The sequence below is a fragment of the Schistocerca piceifrons genome, chromosome 4 (assembly GCF_021461385.2).
Source record: "Schistocerca piceifrons isolate TAMUIC-IGC-003096 chromosome 4, iqSchPice1.1, whole genome shotgun sequence".
Taxonomy (NCBI): domain Eukaryota; kingdom Metazoa; phylum Arthropoda; class Insecta; order Orthoptera; family Acrididae; genus Schistocerca; species Schistocerca piceifrons.
The window spans coordinates 824686879-824708743 of record NC_060141.1 but is presented as its reverse complement, the minus strand read 5'-3'; the positions used below and the strand labels follow the sequence as shown (position 1 = coordinate 824708743).

The 21865-nt window shown below is 46.0% G+C and overlaps 1 protein-coding gene across 1 annotated transcript in view; it reads left to right on the top strand.

The window, feature by feature from the left end:
• Positions 1 to 21865, top strand: part of LOC124796227 — a 166409-nt gene that overhangs the window by 47954 nt on the left and 96590 nt on the right. The window contains exons 4-6 of the mRNA XM_047260318.1: positions 3285 to 3608; positions 8882 to 9175; positions 19750 to 20085. Coding sequence (XP_047116274.1) covers positions 3285 to 3608; positions 8882 to 9175; positions 19750 to 20085 — 954 coding nt within the window. The remainder of the gene's footprint in view (positions 1 to 3284; positions 3609 to 8881; positions 9176 to 19749; positions 20086 to 21865) is intronic.

Sequence of the window (21865 nt, the reverse complement as noted above, 5' to 3'; positions counted from 1 at the left end):
AGTGTCCCTAATTTGCCGGGAAGTGGCGGTGCGGTCCCCTACGGCACTGCGTAGGATCCTACGGTCTTGGCGTGCATCCGTGCGTCGCTGCGGTCCGGTCCCAGGTCGATGGGCACGTGCACCTTCCGCCGACCACTGGCGACAACATCGATGTACTGTGGAGACCTCACGCCCCACGTGTTGAGCAATTCGGCGGTACGTCCACCCGGCCTCCCGCATGCCCACTATACGCCCTCGCTCAAAATCCGTCAACTGCACATACGGTTCACGTCCACGCTGTCGCGGCATGCTACCAGTATTAAAGAGTGCGATGGAGCTCCGTATGCCACGGCAAACTGGCTGACACTGACGGCGGCGGTGCACAAACGCTGCGCAGCTAGTGCCATTCGACGGCCAACACCGCGGTTCCTGGTGTGTCCGCTGTGCCGTGCGTGTGATCATTGCTTGTACAGCCCTCTCGCAGTGTCCGGAGCAAGTATGGTGGGTCTGACACACCGGTGTCAATGTGTTCTTTTTTCCATTTCCAGGAGTATATACATATATATATATATATATATATATATATATATATATTAAAGAATATATATATGAAAGACTGAGGTATTTCTTCTCTAAAATAAAAAAAGACGTTTATTTCTGAAAATTTATTCTTGGCGTGTACTGTTCATTTTAGAGACCAGATTGTCCTTTGGTTACACTGGACTCTTCCTGAACGTAATGTGTGACATGGCGACACCCAAAACACCATTGAAATATCAATAAAACAGTGATTTCGTACTGTGGGTCAGAAATGACCCATGTGATAATTTAAGGGGTATGGAGTAGTTCAATGGTTCAAATGGCTCTGAGCACTATGGGACTTAACATCTATGGTCATCAATCCCCCAGAACTTAGAACTAATTAAATCTAACTAACCTAATGACATCACACAACACCCAGTCATCACAAGGCAGAGAAAATCCTTGACCCCGCCGGGAATCGAACCCGGGAGCCCGTGCACGGGAAGTGAGACTGCTACCGCACGACCACCGGCTGCGGACTGGTGTGGAGTAGTCCGGTACTTCTAGTGTTAACTTATTTCCCTGGCGTAGTCTGGAGTAATTCGTTGCGAACCTAATAAGACAACAGGAATATGTAGCTACTTAGGGAACCTAATACTTTCCATTATGGAGACTTAAGTAGAGCCGGCTGGGGTGGCCGGGCGGTTCTAGGCGCTACAGTCTGGAACTGCGCGACCGCTACGGTCGCAGGTTCGAATCCTGCCTCGGGCATGGATGTGTGTGATGTCCTTAGGTTAGTTAGGTTTAAATAGTTCTAAGTTCTAGGGGACTGTTGACCTAAGAAGTTAAGTCTCATAGTGCTCAGAGCCATTTTAACCAATTAAGTAGATTTGTTTGGTCTAACTTTTCCACCAATCCAAGGAAGGTATATAATTCATTTAACTACGCTTTTGTCTTGGCTGTTGTTAATGTGTCAGTATGTTCTCTTGTAATCCTCAAAGCAAAAATCTAGAAGTCAGAGTAGTTACTGCGAACTTACAAGTTCCCTGTATAGACTAAAAAGCTAAGAGCCCATGGAAAACCATAATGTTTTGTAGCCCTCCCTGTAAGACGATAATTTAGTTAACTGATCAGTTACTGTGCTCGTACAAGTAGTACGACTTTCAGCTCAGTTTCACGTACCTACCAGTGCCAGCCCGGTGGCCACTGAGTCCTGTGTACTGCCCCTGGTACGTCGCCAAACCGTAGCCACCGCTCCTCGGAAGACCAGTTAACATAAATTATGTTCTGAAATTTCATATTCGACTAGAATGCAAGACAATCAAACTTTTGTTTCTTCTCCTTGCTGCTTAAGTTACAAGGCCCTGATCATAGTAAAATCACGACACCAGGTAGACCTTTGTGAAGGGGGAGGAATGTCTAACGTATAACTATTAACACGAAAACAGTAACAGTTTGGATACTTCCGATTCTTCCACCGAGGCCAGAGCAGGGAAGAGCCTCCCACGCATTGTACAGACAGTGCTGACGCCGCAGTGTGATGTTTATCTACCGTCAGCCTGCGAGGCTGCTCACTCCCTCTGGCCCTGGTCACGATCTGCAGTGGAATGTTACTAATCTTGACAGCCAAAATCCTTTCACTATCTCTCGCCCTACAGATGGCCCCTGTACACCTGTGTAAATAAACCAATGATGTGTTAAATACGCACTGTTATTAACTGTAAACCCTCCTCAATTACTGACGCCTACTGGCTTGTCGGCCAACCTGTACAGGTCTTTCGTAGCGATGCCGTACTGTGGGCACTGTTCCACACAGAGCCTGTCAGTCGTGGGCGGCTGGCAGCGCCACCACACAGTCGCTACTGTAGTGGAGTGCTCCATGCACTGTCCTTCTGAGCCAGAGTCCAGACAGGACACTACAGTGGATGGAATTTGTTAGCCACAGGCAACTGCTGGTGCTATTCACATAATCCACGTTCAGGAGATACAACGGTGTAGCACGTGTTCTCAGACCTGCAATCCTTCTTGGCTTGTCTACTACAGCATAGAGTATGTTATAACTAGATTTTGAAAGTCAATATGTCGATCAAATCATATTTTGTTAAAACCATCACCAGTTTCAGCTTAGCAGCAGCCATCATCAGACAGAAAACTTTAAAAAGGCATGTAGGTGCATACTCAGAATGCAAATTGTTTCAATTCATTATGAAGGTGTTAATGATTTTAGTAAATATAGATATGTCAAATAATATTGTGCGATTTAACTTATAAATGTTAATGCTTCTTACTTTATTAATGTGCATGCTCAATTACTTACTTGTTCATCTTATGTACTGTTATTGCTATTGGTTACTGTTTTATTCATCGTTAGTAAATTTTTGGAGGTATTGTAAATAAATGATGAACGAAGAATTTGAGGAATTAAGTAGTGACTACGCCATTTATTTTTCTGCTGAAAAATACTTTTTGTTTTTTGCGTCAATTCCCTTACATCCTCTTTTATGTTCCCAAATAACTCATAAAATTACAGTTTTGACATCTGAAAATAAATGACGTATTTACTGTTGTCTCTACTCAGACCATCAGCCATTGTATAATATAGAGCTCTAATTATTTCTCGAACAACTTCGGTAGAATATTTTTGCATTTTTATAGAGCAACATTTTTCTCTTTTTAATAGATTCACAAGGTGAAAGATTGTTCCTAGGACTGTATTTTGCTGAAGGTCCGCCACCGGCCGCTGTCAACTAGTGACGTGACGAACTTGCCGATAACTCCGGCAGGTGGCGGCGCCCTCGCTGTGGAAGAGCCTGCCACAGCTGGAGGAGCGGCTCCTGGTCGTGGTGGACGGCGGCGAGGGCGACGGCGAGGGCGACGGCGACGCGGCCGACCTGCTGTCGGGGCGGCTGCTGCCCGACTGCCGGCTGCTGGTGACGGCGCGCCCCGGCCGCGCCGGCCCCCACCTGCTGCAGCGCCTGCAGCGCCGCGTCGCGCTGCGCGGCCTCCACTGGCCGCACGTCGAGCGCCTCGTCGCCGCCTACTTCGGCGCCAGCAAGAAGCCAGAGTGCGCCAGCAGGTTCCTCGAGGTCGTCGGTGGCAGTCACCAGGTACTTCAAATTAGCTGCTTAGCTGTGACTCACAGCCAAAGATACTGGTACACCTGCCTCATGTCGTGAAGGATCCCAGCGGCAACACGACGTGACGTGGACTCGGCTAATGCCTGGAGTAGCGCTGGATGGACCGACACCGTGAACCCTGCAGGGCTGTCCATAAATCCGTAAGAGTACGAGGGGGTGGAGATCTCTTCTGAACAGCACATTGCAAGGCATCACAAATTTGCTCAATAACGTTCACGACTGGAGAGTTTGGTGGCCAGCGGAAGTCTTTAAATTCATAAGAGTGTTTCTGGAGTCACTCTGTTGCAATTCTGGATGCGTGGGGTGTCGAATGGTCCTGCTGGAATTGAACAAGTCCATCGGAATGGACAATGGATGCAAGTGATCAGAGAGGACGCTTACGTACGTGTCGCTTGTCAGAGTCGTAGGATCACGTATCGGGGGTCCCATATCACACCAACTGCACACGCCCCACACCCACACCATTACAGAGCCTTCACAGCTCACATGCAGTTTGCGTGGATTCATGACGTTTTTTCCACATATGCATGCGCCCATCCGCTCGATACAATTTGAAACGTGGCTCCTTCGACCAGACAACATGTTTCAGGTCATCAACAGTCCAATGTCGATGGTGACAGGCCTAGGCGAGGCGTAAAGATTTGTGTTGTGCAGTCATCGAGGGTACACGAGTGTCTTTCAGCTCCGAAACCACATATATCGGTGATGTTTCGTTGAATGGTTACCACACTGACACTTGCCAGTGAGCCAGCATTTAAATCTGCAGCAATTTGCGGAAAGGTTTCACTTCTGTCACGTTGAACGATTCTCTTCAGTCGTCATTGGTCCCATTCTTGCAGGATTTTTTCCAGCCGCTAAATTTCAGACGTTTGATGTTTTACCGGATTAATGATAGATATTGCGGTACACTCGTGAAATGGTCGTATGGGAAAATCCCCACTTGATCGGTACCTCAGAGATGCTATGTTACATCGCTCATGCGCCGACTATAACACCAAGTTTAAAGTCGCTTAAGCCTTGATAACCTGCCACTGTAGCAGCAGTAACCGAGCTAAAAACTACATCGAACACTTGTTGTCTTATACAGGCGTTGCCGACCGCAGCGCCATATTTTGCCTGTTTACGTTTCTCTGTATATGAATACGCCTGCCGTCAGTGTCTGTATCAGTCTTTCTGTTGGAACGTCTCTGAAATGGATTTTAGGGAAATATTCAGGATGACAATTACTGTTTGAAGAAATCTGCTTTGTAAATAATGTCAATTCGACGATACCAGAAACGTTTTTCATATGAAATTAAGCTTTACAACACTGCCAACTCACTGAGGAAAATAATTTTCCTGTTATTCCTAAATTCGATAAACTTTTTATCAATCCAACACTAACAAATTCATATTTTTAGCAAGATATTCTAATCTTTCGAGAATGACGATTTTTGGTTAACACTTTGAGGCTGAAAGGCTATTCCCCCATATTCATTCCCCATTTGTGACGAAAATTTTCAGAGACAAATTGCAAACTGCAGTTGCCAGTTTATCTCTGACGATATTTCCGACAGAAGGCACAAAACGACACTGAAGAGTTTTATACTCCGACTAAAGCTTCACAGCTCGTAACTTTTGACTAAAGTAATATTTTTTAAAATCGTGAATGATATTGGTAATGATGAATTGGCTCTGAGCACTATGGGACTTAACTTCTGAGGTCATCAGTCCCCTAGAACTTAGAACTACTTAAACCTAACTAACCTAAGGACATCACAAATATCCAGGATTCGAACCTGCGACTGTAATAGTCGCGGGGTTCCAGACTGTAGCACCTAGAACCGCTCTGCCACACCGGCCGGCTAATGAATGAGAACAGAGCTTAAACTGGCCAGAGTGGCCGGCTGGTTCTAGGTGCTGCAGTCTGGAACCGCACGATCGCTACAGTCGTAGGTTCGAATCTTGCCTCGGGCATGGATGTGTGAGTTGTTAGGTTTAAGTAGTTCTAAGTTTAGGGGACTGATGACCTCAGAAGTTATGTCCCATAGTGCTCAGAGCCATTTGAACCATTTGAACAGAGCTTAAAATCCTATTATGATGTTAGTAACTTTTATAAACTGTTTTCGAAGACATTCTTGAGTAATTTGCAGTACTGAGTGATGTGCCGGAGTTGTTCCAACATGATCTCACGTTCTTGATAATCCCCATCCAACAAAACGCAATTCAGGTTTCCTTCAATGAGATAACTGTTCGGGTGGATCCTTTGAAAATGTAAGTATTGGACTGCGCTCGCCATCTCTGTGCTCCATCTCTAATGCCCTCGTTGTTGATGGAATCTCAAGCCTTAACCTCTGTTCCTTCTTTTCTTCTACTTTCACTTTAACGTAAGTGATGTCCCAATCTGAATAAAAATCATGCCTGTTTTGTTGCACCTCACGTGTCTCAGTCTATCTTTTCAGTGCTGACAATGCAGTGTGATGTTGACCTATAGAGGACCTGCGAGGCTGCTCACTCTCTCCAGTACTGGCTACGACCTGCAGTGGACTGTTGGTAATCTTGACGTCCTAGATCCTCTGGTCTGCTAAATATGCTCTGTTTTTAACTCTAAATCCTCCTCTACTTCTGTGATTCCTAATTCCTTCTTTCTTTTCATCTCTTGTCTGCCGCAACTGCATTCCAAGCATGTGCAGCTTCTTCCTGCACAGAATAAGCATTTCAACCAAATGTATGGATGTCTTTCGTGTGGCTGATCAGATCAAACCTGGCATGAAACATGTGTCAACACAAGTCGCACAGAATGGTTGCAGGAGAGTGGGATTGTAGCTAACAGAGCTTTCTTGCTTGTCACTTGGCATCCTCATATCTGCGGGGTTTTGCTTCAAAGAAGTTGGCAACGCTGGATGCAGAATTTCTCCATAATAAGCCGTTTGCAGCACATGCTTAGTACAGTTGAATGTTTATAGCAGTCGTCTTCATGATGTCTTTTAACTGGTCCTTTAAGAATTTGAAAGAGGCTCCTTAAAGCCTGTTGCCAAGCAGAATTCACCATAAACCGTCAGGGAAGTCTCGTATCACCCATGCGATTAATATGACCTAACCATCTAAGTTGATAAGTGACGATGGCTGCCTCAGTGCTGTTTGGATGGTCTTTCTCAAGAACCGTACAGCTGATCACATGGTCTTCCCACTTAATGTTCAAGATGTACCGTATTTTTGTCAGTGGAAGAGCTCAAGATTTTTGTATCACGGCGATATGGTGTCCAAGTCTAACAGCCATACACTAACTTAGAGATGACAACACATCTGCACACCACTAGTTTGGTATGCAGCGCTAGGTCTTTACCCATGAATACTGTGGTGTCACCGCCAGACACCACACTTGCTAGGTGGTAGCCTTTAAATCGGCCGCGGTACGTTAGTATACGTCGGACCCGCGTGTCGCCACTATCAGTGATTGCAGACCGAGCGCCGCCACACGGCAGGTCTAGAAAGACTTCCTAGCACTCGCCCAGTCGTACAGCCGACTTTGCTAGCGATGGTTCACTGACAAATTACGCTCTCATTTGCCGAGACGATAGTTAGCATAGCCTTCAGCTACGTCATTTGCTACGACCTAGCCGAGACGATAGTTAGCATAGCCTTCAGCTACGTCATTTGCTACGACCTAGCAAAGCGCCATTACCAGTTACTATTGATGCTGTAAAACATGTACCGTCAAGAGCGATGTTCACCATTTACGGATTAAAGTTAAGTATTCCAACACTACGTCCTTTTTTGCTAAAGTCTAACTTCCTTGTCCTGTTCCAGACCTCACGCCAGCCTGCGTCAGCTAAAACACGTGCCTTTCGGCTTCCTCTCATAGTGGGTTGGCTCTCTTGCCAATCCACAACAAATACTTTGTGTGTTAAATGTCCAAATGTTACATGGATAGCCCCAATTCTTCCGTCAGTGTCTTGTTCGCAGGTACACCATTTAGACAAATGCTTCCAAGATACTAAAAGCGCTCAACCTGCCAGAGTGCTGTGTCTAGAATGGAGGTACTGAAGTCACGGAGAATAAATCCTGGAAAAGATTGTCCTAGTACCTTTGTTTCTCATGTATTGACAGTAAGACCAAAGTAATCATATGCTATTTTAAACCATCTAACTGAGTGTTGTAACTCTGCGAGTGTTAGAGCAGCAGATGCAGCGTCATCGTCATACTGCAGTTCTGTCACCTGGGTACGTCTTTGTGTCACCTGGGTATGTCTTTGTGAACGAAATCCTGCCAGAACGAAGAGACCTCCATCGAAACAAAATTTAATCTCCACGCCAGATGATTCGTACTGCATGGCAGCCATATTCAGTGAAAAGAGTGTTGGAGCAAGCACACAGCCTTGTTTCAAACCCTGAATGATTGGAAACGAACCCTATGCAGAGTTACTGTGTAAAATCTGCCCAGATACGCGATCATGAACAGCTTGAACCAGTTCCACGTGATGCTGAGGACATACAAAGTGTACATCTTCCGCATGACAGACCTAGGTACTGAATCAGGGGCTTCTTGCAAGTAACATAAAACTAAATATACAGAGTTCTCTGTTTTTTTCCTGAATTTGTCGAGCATAAAATATCATATCTGCTGTGCCTCTGGAAGTTCAGAAACCACTTCAGTCAAAATCCTCTCTGAAATAATTTCAAGCCAATTTAATCGTATTATACAGAGAAGCTGTACGTCAATGAAGATGAAAGACAACATGGTAGTTCCCATCTACACTATGGTCGCCTTTCTCAATGATCATGATGATGGCAGTATTCTCCAAGTCATCTTTCTGTGGCGTGATAACAACTATAAAAAGTGTCTTCAAAGCACTCCCCCCCCTTCCGACCCTCCGAGAAAAGTTATGGTAGTGGAGAGGAGTTGATTTCATGAGACGAGTAGTGTGACCTCTTCGTCCTTCCTCCACAGACCATCGTGCACTGAAATTTCAATTTAAGTCACATTTGGCCACCATCCAACTCCTTGCATCTACATTAAACTCTATCACTTTGTGTCGAAAAACTTCAGGGTGCCACCCTCCATTCAGCTGTAGGTAAATGAAGATGAAAGACAACATGATGATTGATGGTAGAGTCCTCACAAATAGACTGATAATTCTCCACCATTCTGAAGGTCATAAATGGAACACAACCCACTTGTTCACTGTAAATAACACTACCCCATGTTGCATTGCTGCGGCCAACATGAAGCCGTGGCCACCACGTTCTGTGTGCTGCCTGCAGGTGCTGCGCCCCCTGGCGTCGTGGCCGCTGGGCTGGCTGCTGCTGTGCGTGCTGTTTGAGGAGGAGGGAGGCCGGCTCCCGGCCGACTCCCTCGAGGTGCACCACGCCCTCTTCAAGTGCATCGTGCGCCGCAGCCTGCACAGCAGAGGCGTCGAGCTGCCACCTGGCTCCGACCTGCCGGGCCACTGCAAGAAGCTGCTTGCAGAGTTCGGCAAGCTAGCACTTTCTTGCATCAAGGAGGACCGCTACACTTACACCGATGCTGAGATACGTGCGCACTGCCACGGGCTCGAGGTCAGTCTCCTGCATCTGTGTAGGGATTGTATTTTGTGCTTGTACTTACTATAACCGTGATTAAACACCAACAAATTCGTCATAAATACTTAATACTTGTAATGCCTTATAATGTTTCTGTGTTCGCTCTAAAATTTATAGTGTAAAGGATAAATGACTCAAATGGCTCTGAGCACTATGGGACTCAACTTCCGAGGTCATTAGTCCCCTAGAACTTAGAACTAGTCAAACCTAACAACATCACAAACATCCATGCCCGAGGCTGGATTCGAACCTGCGACCGTAGCGGTCTTGCGGCTCCAGACTGCATCGCCTTTAACCGCACGGCCACTTCGGCTGGCCTGTAAAGGATATTGTATCTTAGTAATGAAAAGAAATTAGTACTAACATTTTCTTTGTACGTGGCTGTTGTCATCTTGGAAGCCAACTGAGAAAAATGTGTGTACGCTTTCGTATGTATCCTAATGTCCTATTGTTAGCACAATAATCGTTTCACTATGTCTACGTGGGAGAGAATAATAACTCATCAGCACATTCTATGCATGAAAGTTCCCAGAAGCTCTAAAGGAATTCCTTGCATGTAGTACTGCATCAATCTCGTGGCATATCATAGTCAGTATTACTTTGGTCTGATATTATCCCTTTTAAAACAACAATTTCTCGCTTTTTTTCCTTCTCTCTAGATGATATCATTTAAATCGTTTCGCTCATTCTCCCAGAGTGTTCATACCAAATTAGTTATTTCTTTCAACTGAATTATCATTTTTTGTTCTCCTCCCATAGATTCTCTCGTGGTCTCATTTCACATACGATCCATTGAAGATATGCTACTGTTTCCCTTCCAGAAGTCCAATTCGACATGAATAACCTCTGGCTTTATGTCTTGTTCAAATCGCACTTATCTGCCTTATGAAACTTCCTGGCAGATTAAAACTGTGTGCCCGACCGAGACTCGATTTCGGGACCTTTGCCTTTCGCGGGCAAGTGCTCTACCAACTGAGCTACCGAAGAACGACTCACGTCCGGTGCCCACAGCTTTACTTCTGCCAGTATCTCGTCTCCTACCTTCCAAACTTTACAGAAGTTCTCCTGCGAACATTGCAGAACTAGCACTCCTGAAAGAACTAGCACTTCTGTAAAGTTTGGAAGGTAGGAGACGTGATACTGGCAGAAGTAAAGCTGTGGGTACCAGGTGTGAGTCGTGCTTCGGTAGCTCAGTTGGTAGAACACTTGCCCGCGAAAGGCAAAGGTCCCGAGTTCGAGCCTCGGTCGGGCACACAGTTTTAATCTGCCAGGAAGTTTCATATCAGCGCACACTCCACTGCAGAGTGAAAATCTCATTCTGGAAACATCCCCCAGGCTGTGGCTAAGCCATGTCTCCGCTATATCCTTTCTTTCAGGAGTGCTAGTTCTGCAAGGATCGCAGGAGAACTTCTGTAAAGTTTGGAAGGTAGGAGACGAGATACTGGCAGAAGTAAAGCTGTGGGTACCGGGCGTGAGTCGTGCTTCGGTAGCTCAGTTGGTAGAGCACTTGCCCGCGAAAGGCAAAGGTCCCGAATTCGAGTCTCGGTCGGGCACACAGTTTTAATCTGCCAGGAAGTTTCATATCAGCGCACACTCCACTGCAGAGTGAAAATCTCATTCTTATCTGCCTTACTTTGCTGATACAGTGCACAATCGAATTTTATATTCTGACAGAGGCTTAAGTCAACACATTTGTGGGAAGCTGAGAAAAAGTGCTTAAATTGTACAGTAACTTTATATGACATTGTTATTGGCATTTCTATGTTTCGTGACGCAAATGTGATTGTCAGAAAAGAAATTGAATTTTTAAAGTTATATTTTAGTAATTAAATGATAGAAACTGATGCTTTTCTAAAAAATAGATGGTCTACAAAACACACTGAAATCGCATACTCCTTTTTCTTCACATTAACATAATATTAGTTGCATACAGTATAACATGAACAGTTATATGTTTAATAACACTAATGGATCATTCTACAACAATAATCAGTTTTTGACAATGCACTCACACATTCTCTCGGCTACCGCCCTTTACAGCCCAAAATTTCTTCTTAGGTAGGTATTCATCACGCAAATAACGTCGACATATTTTCACATCCTTGATTGTACTGGACTTAATTGGAAGTTCTCTGGGTGGATGTGTTAGGTTTTTGGTGCACACGCTGGAGGCCCAGGAAAATAGTGTGACTAATCAGTCCATTAATCAGACAGAAGCCACGATACAGCCCTTCAAGTGTGTTGTGAAAAATATGGTGCAAAACCTGCTGATAGGGAATGTCAACTTCACATGTCCTCCATTACTTTGAGCATCTTCAGAAATTTTTATCTTCCTGTAATACACCCGCCACCGTGACATAAAGACCAGTATTTTAAAAGCAGCAACCTCCCTTGCAAAAAGTTCTCCTAGTTTCGAAATCTTGAGAATCGACTCTGTGACGTCATGCATAGAAAACAATCTGCATTGTTTCCTTTTTCATTTTTATAATGCTAATATCCATATGGCTGGGCAAAAGCTGTGTCCTCTCACTAGGAATGAATGTGGAATCTCCCAGAATCGGTTAGGTACACTGAAAATGAAAGGAGAGGTCGTGTGTCTAGAGCCACCTGTCGGTAGACCGGTCGGAACCTCCGACCCAGCCGGGAATCAAACCCGGGCCCCTTTGCACGGCATTCCCTCGCGCTGACCACTCAGCTGTCAGGGTGGACTAGGTACAACACGAACCTGGTGAGAGTGTGATTCTTACCTCGAGCTAAGCAGTCGTCTGAGAACAGATGTTGTTCGGTGTATTCGTGAGAGTCCTTCCTCAAAAGTAGGAGTCACCTATTCCCGCAACAACAATTCACATACACATGGCTACTCTCTCTGGCCGCTGGAGCCTGGTCATAACGGATCACGCAGCATTAAAATAAATGATGAACTTAAACATACCACTCCTTCCCCCTGTGAGCTTTATGGCTTCGATTTCGAACTAATGCACCATCCTTGGAAAATGCACAGTAATACAGATAGATTAAGTCATAAGGTACACGTGGTGGAGTGTGTTGGCATTTCTGCAAACAAGAAGCGAAAAGCATGGGCCACTGACAAAAGCTGTCTGCGGTTCCTGAACGAAGATCTGTTCCGCGCTGAGGACAGAGTATTGTACACCAAAGTGCGGACAACGTATAGTCCTGCTGGAATGCTTGCTTGACAATGTACAGAGCCAGACTCTGTCTTAGCAGGACAGAGGAGCTGCTGAACCACTGAATGATGCATTGTGAAAAATTATTGGTGGAAAAAGTGTAAACAGGATGCATTGAAAAGATTGCCAGACAGTAAGAGACTTTTGACAATAAATCGCCTCTTTTCACAGTATTGATCTATATTGCCACACCAAATCAGCAGGTCTGACGGTAGCTCAGGTGATGTTTACTGATGGGGTTTTAAAGTTTGGGTCAGTGGAAAAAGTGATAACTGATCAGGGCAGGAATTTTATGTCCAGTCTAATGAAACAGTTGTATCGGTATTTGCAGATTTGGAAGTGCAGACAAGCGCATTAGAGTTCCAGCTGAATGGGGGACAGAATAGGTGCACAAAATCTCTGGGAAAATGTGAAGTTATTAAGCGAATAGTCGTTAGAATGGGTGGGACGCTCAAATAACATATGTGGTGGCAGCCTGTAGCTCAACTATGCATCCGACTATGAGATTATCACCATATGAGGTCTTCCCCTTTCAAATTGTGTAAACGTCAGCTGTACATAAGTTTGCTAAGAGATTCAGGGGCATATAGCGGCATGCTAAAACAGCGAATACAAGAGCTGTAGACTGGCAGGAAGGCACACAAAAACAGATGGCCAAGCTACCAATGTACCATGTCAGGCAATGGGTAATGTCGCGTGACCCCTTTAGTTCGAAAGAGAAGAAAGAAGAATCCATTACACGATACCAAGTAACTGAAAAGACCTTTCTAGTGAACGCAAAGTTAGAACTACCAACTCATAACAACGTGGTGCTCATAGTGCTACAGAGGGGCCGAGCGAATGACGCCTCTGCACGATGTCAGGAATCGTCTGGAAGCGCTAGTGTCGCTAAGAAAACACGATTATTCAGTGAATCGTTTATTGTGACAACTTAACAAAGGGTGGTGCACTATTGGCGTAGTTGCCTCCTGCCCTGGTCACGGACACACTCTGTCGGACCCAGCGCCAGTCCTTGAGCCTGTGTGCCAGCGAGACGTCGTTCTTCTGGCGTCGATGCGGATGCCGAGCCCAGTCTGGTACAGCGTGGATGGCCGCTACCGGCTGAGGGGCTGTACTCGATCCCTCTCGGTGCCTCTTCTTCCCTGGGCCACCCCATCCGTGGTGTGGTGTAGGCGGCAGGCGTCGAACTCAGTACTGCCGGCCTGTTCGTCGTGTTCCGTCCCACACCTGGTGCTGCACCGCTGCTGGTCTGCTGGCAGTGCGTCAGCTCTCCCGTCAGTAGTGGCTGGTGTGACGCAGCACTAAGTCCTCAGTGGAGCTCAGCTCTGCGGCACTGCGTGGCTAGCTGGTACCGTGCTGGTTGATGTGAGACAGGAATTACTAAAACAACGTGCTCACGGAACGGAATGTCGTCGACACGGGCTCCATCGTTCCCATTGACCTGAACTGTTGTCATCTACTTCGTTGGGGCTCCGGTATTTAAAGAGTTCTGTGAGGTGCGGTTTACTAGCGATGACTACATGTGGCCTCGTTGTTCTTCCACCCTTACCTCTCTTAGCAGCTACTTAAACTGGTCTACGAGTGTTGTCCATAGCCGTGGCTATTGCTTCTTGTGTCATTCCACCGCTGTCCTTCTCTGTTTTCCCGCTGCGTGTGCTCCCTCTCACTCAGCTGCTGCAGAGTTGCACACTGTCAGACTGTGCTGCCGGTCTGTCTTCTGTCTTGCATCACCCTGCTTCCTTGCCCGCGCTAATCGTGGCGCAGCCAGCCAATCTTACGTCATGGTGGCTGAACTCCGTTATTGTTTTACAACTTGGAAACCGAGCTATTCTGTGCCGTAACAGTCCAGTGGCCCAAGAGGCCTGCCTGAACTGCCGACAGCTGCTTCAAAAGGAGGGCAGCGGTGGGGAAGAGATCAACGGTACACCTGGTGGAATGAATGAATTACTCCTATTCGTAATGCCTTGAGGCCATGGGTTGACTTATAAAGTGCTTTGTCATCTACCTCTATCCTGTTCCATGGGTGTGTACGCTTCTGAAGAATTTCGTGCGACTGAAGGTATGTTACATATTATTTGTGTCAAACATGAAATCCTAAAAATTATTTTCCACCACAGAGTTGCTACAGTGAGAAGCCGACTCAGTCACAGGTATGTCCTACAGACTTGATGTGTGTGGTCGCAAGGTCATGAGACTTCTATCTCTTCTTCACACAGAAACCTGCAGATTATTGTCCTTAGGAACTGACTACAGGTGAAAACGAACACTTTGAAAGGGTAGGCTCACATTTCCTTTTCTCGGTGGCAGAACTGGCAGTTGTCATCTGCACGTGCTACACCTGGGGACGGTTAAGTAACACGCAATGGATATAGTTCTAACCGCAAAATCTAATAATCAGTGGCATTCGTTGTGACATATCCATCCCTCCTTCCAGCTATCCGGCACCATTACCAAAATCACATCCTTAAATACCACCTTTTCACTACTCTATTTACCCGACTTTCCCTTCGAAATTTTTCCTGGAGAAAACCTGACCTATCTGAACGCTTCCTTCGACTCAATATTTCACGCCTCACTGGACAGAATGGTCGTAATTCGATACAGCAAATAGTTGAGCTTATAACACAGTAGTTTAGCGAATATCAGTACAGAAACATCACGTGCGGAACCTACACGTCAACGACACTTGTAATTTTGCTAATAATAGGCACTGTCTATTGCTATCTCAAGCATAGAGTCGCACAGACTCCATTCCTACGTGTCTTCCACATACAGGCTTGTACCATTATATTATTAGCACCTATGAGGAAGAAGTATCGCTGCTGAGGACTTGCAAATGAACACTTATAAATAATATGAGCCAAAGACTGACAGAATGTGTACGAAATGAACTGTAACAATTTGACTGCTCTGCCTGGCGACAAAAGTGAAGCATCCAGAACGGCGGGAGGAAATGGAAGGTTGTAAAAATATGCGATGTCATTTCAGATATGACAAAATTTGTCAAATTTACGAAGACTTTGGCAGATTGAGCCCACGTGTCAGCAAGATGTTGAATCTCCTTTGCCTTGCATACAAGCTTGATTCTGTTGGGAAGGATGGCATGTAGCTGTCGTATCCTCTCCCACAGCTGTCGTAAATGGCCCTCGATGTTCTAGACGCCGGCACTGGAATGGCTTTGACGTCGGAGCTGGCCCAGCACGTGCTGCTACCACTTAAATATACAGATACGCCGTCTTAACTGAAATCTACTATGAATGTTATTTTTCTTCATATTTATACGTGCATTTGCAGGAGAGCCACTTTAATTACTTACGTGTTCTTCCTGAGGAATGAATCATCAGTTCACTCAATCTGAATCCCCAGATGTTGTCAAGAATCAAATATTGGAAAAAATATAGCTGTTTTTACTATTTCATTAATATTTTATTTATTTCTAGTTTTATTTTATTTACTTTCGCGAAACGTGATGAAATGTAGATAATTTAGACTGGAAGTTAACGAGTTTAAACAATTTTGCAGCAAGTGCAGCTGCTTGGTATGAAAATAGCGGGCAGACAGCTCGACCCTAAGACATTATCAGTTAATATTTCAGATAAAGTTGGTCGTTTGCCAAATTGTGTGTGTGTGTGTGTGTGTGTGTGTGTGTGTGTGTGTGTGTGTGTGTGTGTGATCACACTTGTACGCTGTAGTTGGTTTTCCTCATCTAGAACTAACTGTTTTGTGACGCAATTTAAGAGCACGCACCAGTACCGTCGCGAGACACACACTGCTTCGATTAGGTCGTTTTCACACAGCTTTTGTGTTCTCTCCTGAAAGATGTCGGTCTAGTACTGTTGTAAAAGGCTGATGCCATTCTTGGTATCGACATGCAGAATGAGTCGAGTTGACATCCAGACTGGTGTTGCACGTGTTGTGTGGGGCACAGATGGAGAGGTGTTGCTCATCAAGTACACATATTAAGTGTTGGCGAGCATTGTCCTGTTGGTAGATGGGACCAGGGTACTACCTAAGGATTCAGGTCATCTGTGATGTACTCCTGACGTAAAGCCTTGCCGAGCAGTTCTTCATGCCACAACGCCAGGGGGACGTCGACATGTGCCTCCAAAACATTGGCATATTGTGTACGGTATTTAAATGTTTGTCTATCATATTTTGTGATGTGGTGGTTGGGTTCCAGCCCAACATTTTCCTAAACAAGCGGGGAAGACCGCCTAAAGGCGTACTCGAGACTGGCCGCGACGCGCCTCGCGTCCTCCCTCTGTCCGTCATACATGTAAATACACCTCTCTGCCCAACTGCTGTCCGCTTCGGGTATCTTCTCTAGAGTCACGTAAGTATAACTACACTACTGGGATATAGTGCAAAACCTTAAAGGAAAAGGTAATTTGTTGACAAGTGATGTGACAGGTAGTTTATGATTTTAGGAGTATATAATAACAAATTGAGACCAAGTGCTATATACATGTGACAGTAAAAGTTGGCCAGTCTGATCTGTACACAGTGTGACTCCCTTCTGATGCCAACACAGGCTTGTATTCTCGCATGTAAACGATTGTAAAGCTGCTGATTGGTACCCTGCAATAGACTGTCCCGAGCATCCTGCGCCTTTCGTTGCAGTTCGGCAACGGTTCTTGCACGCCCTGGAGAACGAGTATCTTCTCGCTTCATCATTTCCCATTCATGTTAAATTGAAGAGAGATCCAGAGATATTGCTGGCCAGCGCAGTTGTCGTACCCCACAAAGAGCATAATGTGTCGCAGCAGCGGCCATATTGTCCTGGTGAAGAAGCATGTCACCTTCCCGTCGAACAAATGGCTGTATAAATGTAACAGGCGCTGCTTAGTTTACAATTCTGAAACGCCAAATGTAACCGCGAGTAGTGTCGTGAGTGAATACAGTCTATAAAAGGTCAATCCCCACGTGTTTGCCATACACGTCTACGTCCACACTCACATACAGAGACAAAAAAACAAAAGAGGGTCGTTGCACTCTGCAGCCGACTCTCGGGGGGGGGGGGGGGGCACCATAGTAGTAGTGCTTGGCGGTGTTAACGGTGTAAGCAGCAGCTGGACAGCGGTACACGTGCTCTTTGTTGTGATGCAAGCTGACGGTTCTCAGTAACAGGTGATTGGATTTCGTCACTGGATGGCCTTCGGTCAATCATTGCTGTTTGTACGATGCGTCGATAGTGACACGACTCTGTACCGTGTGGACATCCAGATCCTGGTCTACAGGTGTGGGGATGTTCCACAGACCGCTGCTGACTGCAGTGACCCACCATCGATATATTGCACCCAACACGTGCAGCAACCCATCGATGCACCCATTTAGCTTCTTGCAGGCTCACAATACAAATCCGTTTGAATGGCTGAAGCCGTTCAACGTATGTACTAGTCGGTTGGGCACGGTTGTAACCTAGAATAAATGCGGGAAATACAGTTAACCTCTAAATTCAGCACAGTTACTGCCTGCAGAGACATCACTGAATGTGCTCAGACCGACTTCCTGAGCGCCGTTTGGTCGCCAATGTCCATTAGAAATGACAACCCCTTAGTATGCACATATCCCTGGTCCGCTGAACACAATCCTTAGGGTTGTCGCATTTTTTTTGAAATTGTGTATACATGTATGTATTTTTTTTTTTCAAATCGTGTATACATGTATGTGATCAAACAGTCAGTATAAATTTGAAAACTGAATAAATCACGGAATAATGTAGATAGAGAGGTACAAATTGACACACATGCTTGGAATGAGATGGCGTTTTATTAGAACCAAAAAAACCAAAGTTCACAAAATTTGCGACAGATGGCGCTGGGCAACAAAACGTCAGTCACTGCACATGACAATCGTGTATAAAAGCAGCTGTAATGAGAGAGAGAATCAGATGCGCCAGCAGTAGCAGCATGTTGACGTTACCTGAAAAGGCGCTTTTAGTGAAGCTGTATTATCAGAATGGGGAATGTGCTAGTTCAGCGTTATGATCCTATCGCCATAGGAAGGGGTTCGAACGGGTAAAGGTCCGTTGACAAATGCAGCTGTGGCGAGAATGATATCGAAGTTCGAAGCCACGGGTTGTTTAGACGATAGACCCCGTAGTGGCCGACCGAGCACGAGGCGTAATGCTGCTGAGACAGTTCAGGAAGAAATGGAGACTGTAGCGGGTTCGTCTATGCTCGGGGAAGTCAGCGCTCATGCAGTCGCACGGCGCACCGGCATTCCATACACTTCTGTTTGGTAGGCACTTAGGCGTACCCTACGATGCTATCAGTACAAAATCCATCGGCATCATGAACTGTTACCTGGCGATTTAGTGAAGCGGAGGGCATTTGCGGTGTGGGCGTTTCAAAAGATGGCGGAAGATGAAGATTGGTTGAGTAACGTGTTGTGGACCGACGAAGCTCATTTCACGCTACGAGGGTCTGTCAACGCCCACAATTGCAGAAGTTGGGCTACCGAAAATCCTAAAACTGTCGTGGAACCTCCATTGCACGACGAGAAAGTCACGGTATGGGTTGGATTTACCACATCTACCGTTATCGGACCCTTTTTTCTTCGTGGAACTGCGTGATTCTGGTTTTGTAACTGCTACGTGGCGGGTGAGAGGTACGTCGATATGTTACAGAATGGCATCATCCCCAACCTGGCTGATAAACACCCGCTGGAACGTACGATGTTTATGCAGGATGGCGCACCACCGCATATTGCAAGACGCGTGAAAGATCTCTTGCGCGCGTCGTTTGGTGATGATCGTGTGCTCAGCCGCCACTTTTGTAATGCTTGGCCTCCCAGGTGCCCAGACCTCAGTCCGTGCGATTATTGGCTTTGGGGTTACCTGAAGTCGCAAGTTTATCGTGATCGACCGACATCTCTAGGGATGCTGAAAGACAACATCCGCCGCCAATGCCTCACGAAAACTCCGGACATGCTTTACAGTGCTTTTCACAACATTATTCCTCGACTACAGCTATTGTTGAGGAATGATGGTGGACATATTGAGCATTTCCTGTAAAGAACGTCATCTTTGCTTTGTCTTACTTTGTTATGCTAATTATTGCTATTCTGATCAGATGAAGCGCCATCTGCCGGACATTTTTTGAACTTTTGAATTTTTTTGGTTCTAATAAAACCCCATGTCATTCCAAGCATGTGTGTCAATTTGTACCTCTCTATCTACATTATTCCGTGATTTATTCAGTTTTCAAATTTATACTGACTTTTTGATGACCCGGTATATATTTGCGCTGAATTTTGGTGCAGATATTCCGCTCTAAAATGCAAGAAATAGCTAGAAGTAAGTACGGTAGAAGACTGAGACAGTGATGTGCGCGGCGACTGGACACCGTGGTGTTGTCGCGGCAGGTGCTGGAGATGGGGTTCCTGCGGCGCGGCATGACGCTGGGCCAGCGCCCCGACCACTACACGCCGCTGGCGCGCAGCCTGGCCGACTTCCTGGCCGCCTACTACCTGTCGTCCGTCGTGCACTACGCCAACATCCTGCGGCGCGAGCTGGACGAGCTGCCCGGCCTGGCCGCCTCCGCTCCCGCCGCCCCCGCCACCCCCGCGGCTGCCAGCGACTCGCCCACCGTGGTCGTCGTGCGCTTCCTCGTCGGGCTGCTGGGCCGCAAGGCGCACCTCGTCTTCAACCAACTCTGCCCGCTCGACTTCCCCACCAGGACACTCTTCAGTCTGCTCCAGGTACTGCCGCCTGCCACCTGTAACTTTCCACCTGCTACCTTCCTCTGGGCTAAGCACAGTCGCGATAGGACTTTCCATGACAGCGGACGTGCCTAACGACTTCTGGCAAAACATCAAACTTCTGAAGACAGATTACTGTTTGGGTAGAAGGGGGATTCGTGGTTTGTTACTTCTTACAGTATCTCCACTCACTCTCCAAAACATAACTGGTTCTCACACCTCACATACAACCTGTGACACATGCCTATGACTTTAATAATAACAACAATAGTATTTGTAACTACGATATGGTTGTAAATTAAAGTGCAGCTACTAGCGGGGGCCCAGTATCGGCTGTAATCATCACATCGGAGCGGAACTTGGTAGATATAATTTCGCGTTAATGTGGAGCCGACTTACACTAGAAAAAAAATTAGTTCCAGTTTTAGCCAGCAGGCATAAATCTGCCGCTGTACACTATTTGTGTGACGACATGACACGCAGCCTGTCATTTGACAAGCCGTAACGTGGATGAACGGTGTGGCTATCGAGAGAGCAACGCCGCCTGTAAGGTCTGAGATGTCCGATTTCGTTAAATGGTTTAAAGATGACGCTAATGAAATTGGAAAATTTTGTGTGTTGCCTGAAAGAGGAAGGCGTCCTATCCTGGCCGTGCAGCACCCGCCCCGCATGCTGGTACCGCTCGTGCCGTGTCACGGGAATTGTCTGTGCCGTGGTCAACACTACAGAAAGCTTTCGCTTATTTTACACTCGTAAATGAGAAGTCTTTGCTATTAGATTCAGAAGCATCCGACCCACCGTACATTTCAACGCAGTGAGTTACTCTGTTCTGTTAATGAAATAAATAAATAAAATAAATAAATAAACTCGTATCCGGAGAAGATCTAGACGTCGCAGCAACTGAAATCTCATGATTTGCAGCAACATTCTGAATTTGCTCTTCGGTTTCTCGCAGGATCGAATTGATTACGAGCGGTCAGGCAATATTCTGTGGAGCCGCGAGGCACGTTTTACACAACAGCGTACATAAATACACAGAACTGTAGAATGTGTAGTACTATTAAACAGCGTATTGTGCACGAAGAGCCACAGCACTTGTCGTATGTGAGTGTAGGTTGTGGATTCACAGGCATTATTATTCTCATTCCGTTCTACATTGAAAAGTATACACCCAGAGGGTCTGTCATGTGTACCGTAACGTCAGCGCGCTATCGAGACCTCTTATCCAGCATGTGATGCCTGCTTTGGAAGGCCACAGTTGTGTGGAAACACCTCATGCCACTCGCCCAGAGAATGGTCTGCCTAATACAACCTTCCGTAGACGTATTATCTCCGGGGGTTTTAAAGATGCGTGGCCTGAAAAATCACCTGATCTGAAACCCTGTGACTTTTGGCCTTGTGGATAACTAGAAGAATGCGTTTGCTAGGGGAAGGCTCTCTGAAGACTAGTATACAGGAACACCTTGCTCAGATCCCACTAGAATTGCTGCGAGCAGCTTTTGAACACATCGTTTTACGGATGCAGCCTTTCGTCGATGTCTCCAGTGCTCATAGTCGCGGTTAGTAACAAAATCATTACAAGTTTCTCATTTTTTGACATTTTCCTAATTCATTATATATGGAAACATTTCTATAGATCTTTCTTGCATTCACAGAGTCATATTCGAACTCGGTGGACAAAATTGGAGCTAATTATTTTCCAGCTTAATTAGAATACCTTTCTAGCTTCGCTAACATACGATAATTACAGCTCGCACTGGACCTCTGTGAGTAGTTGCAT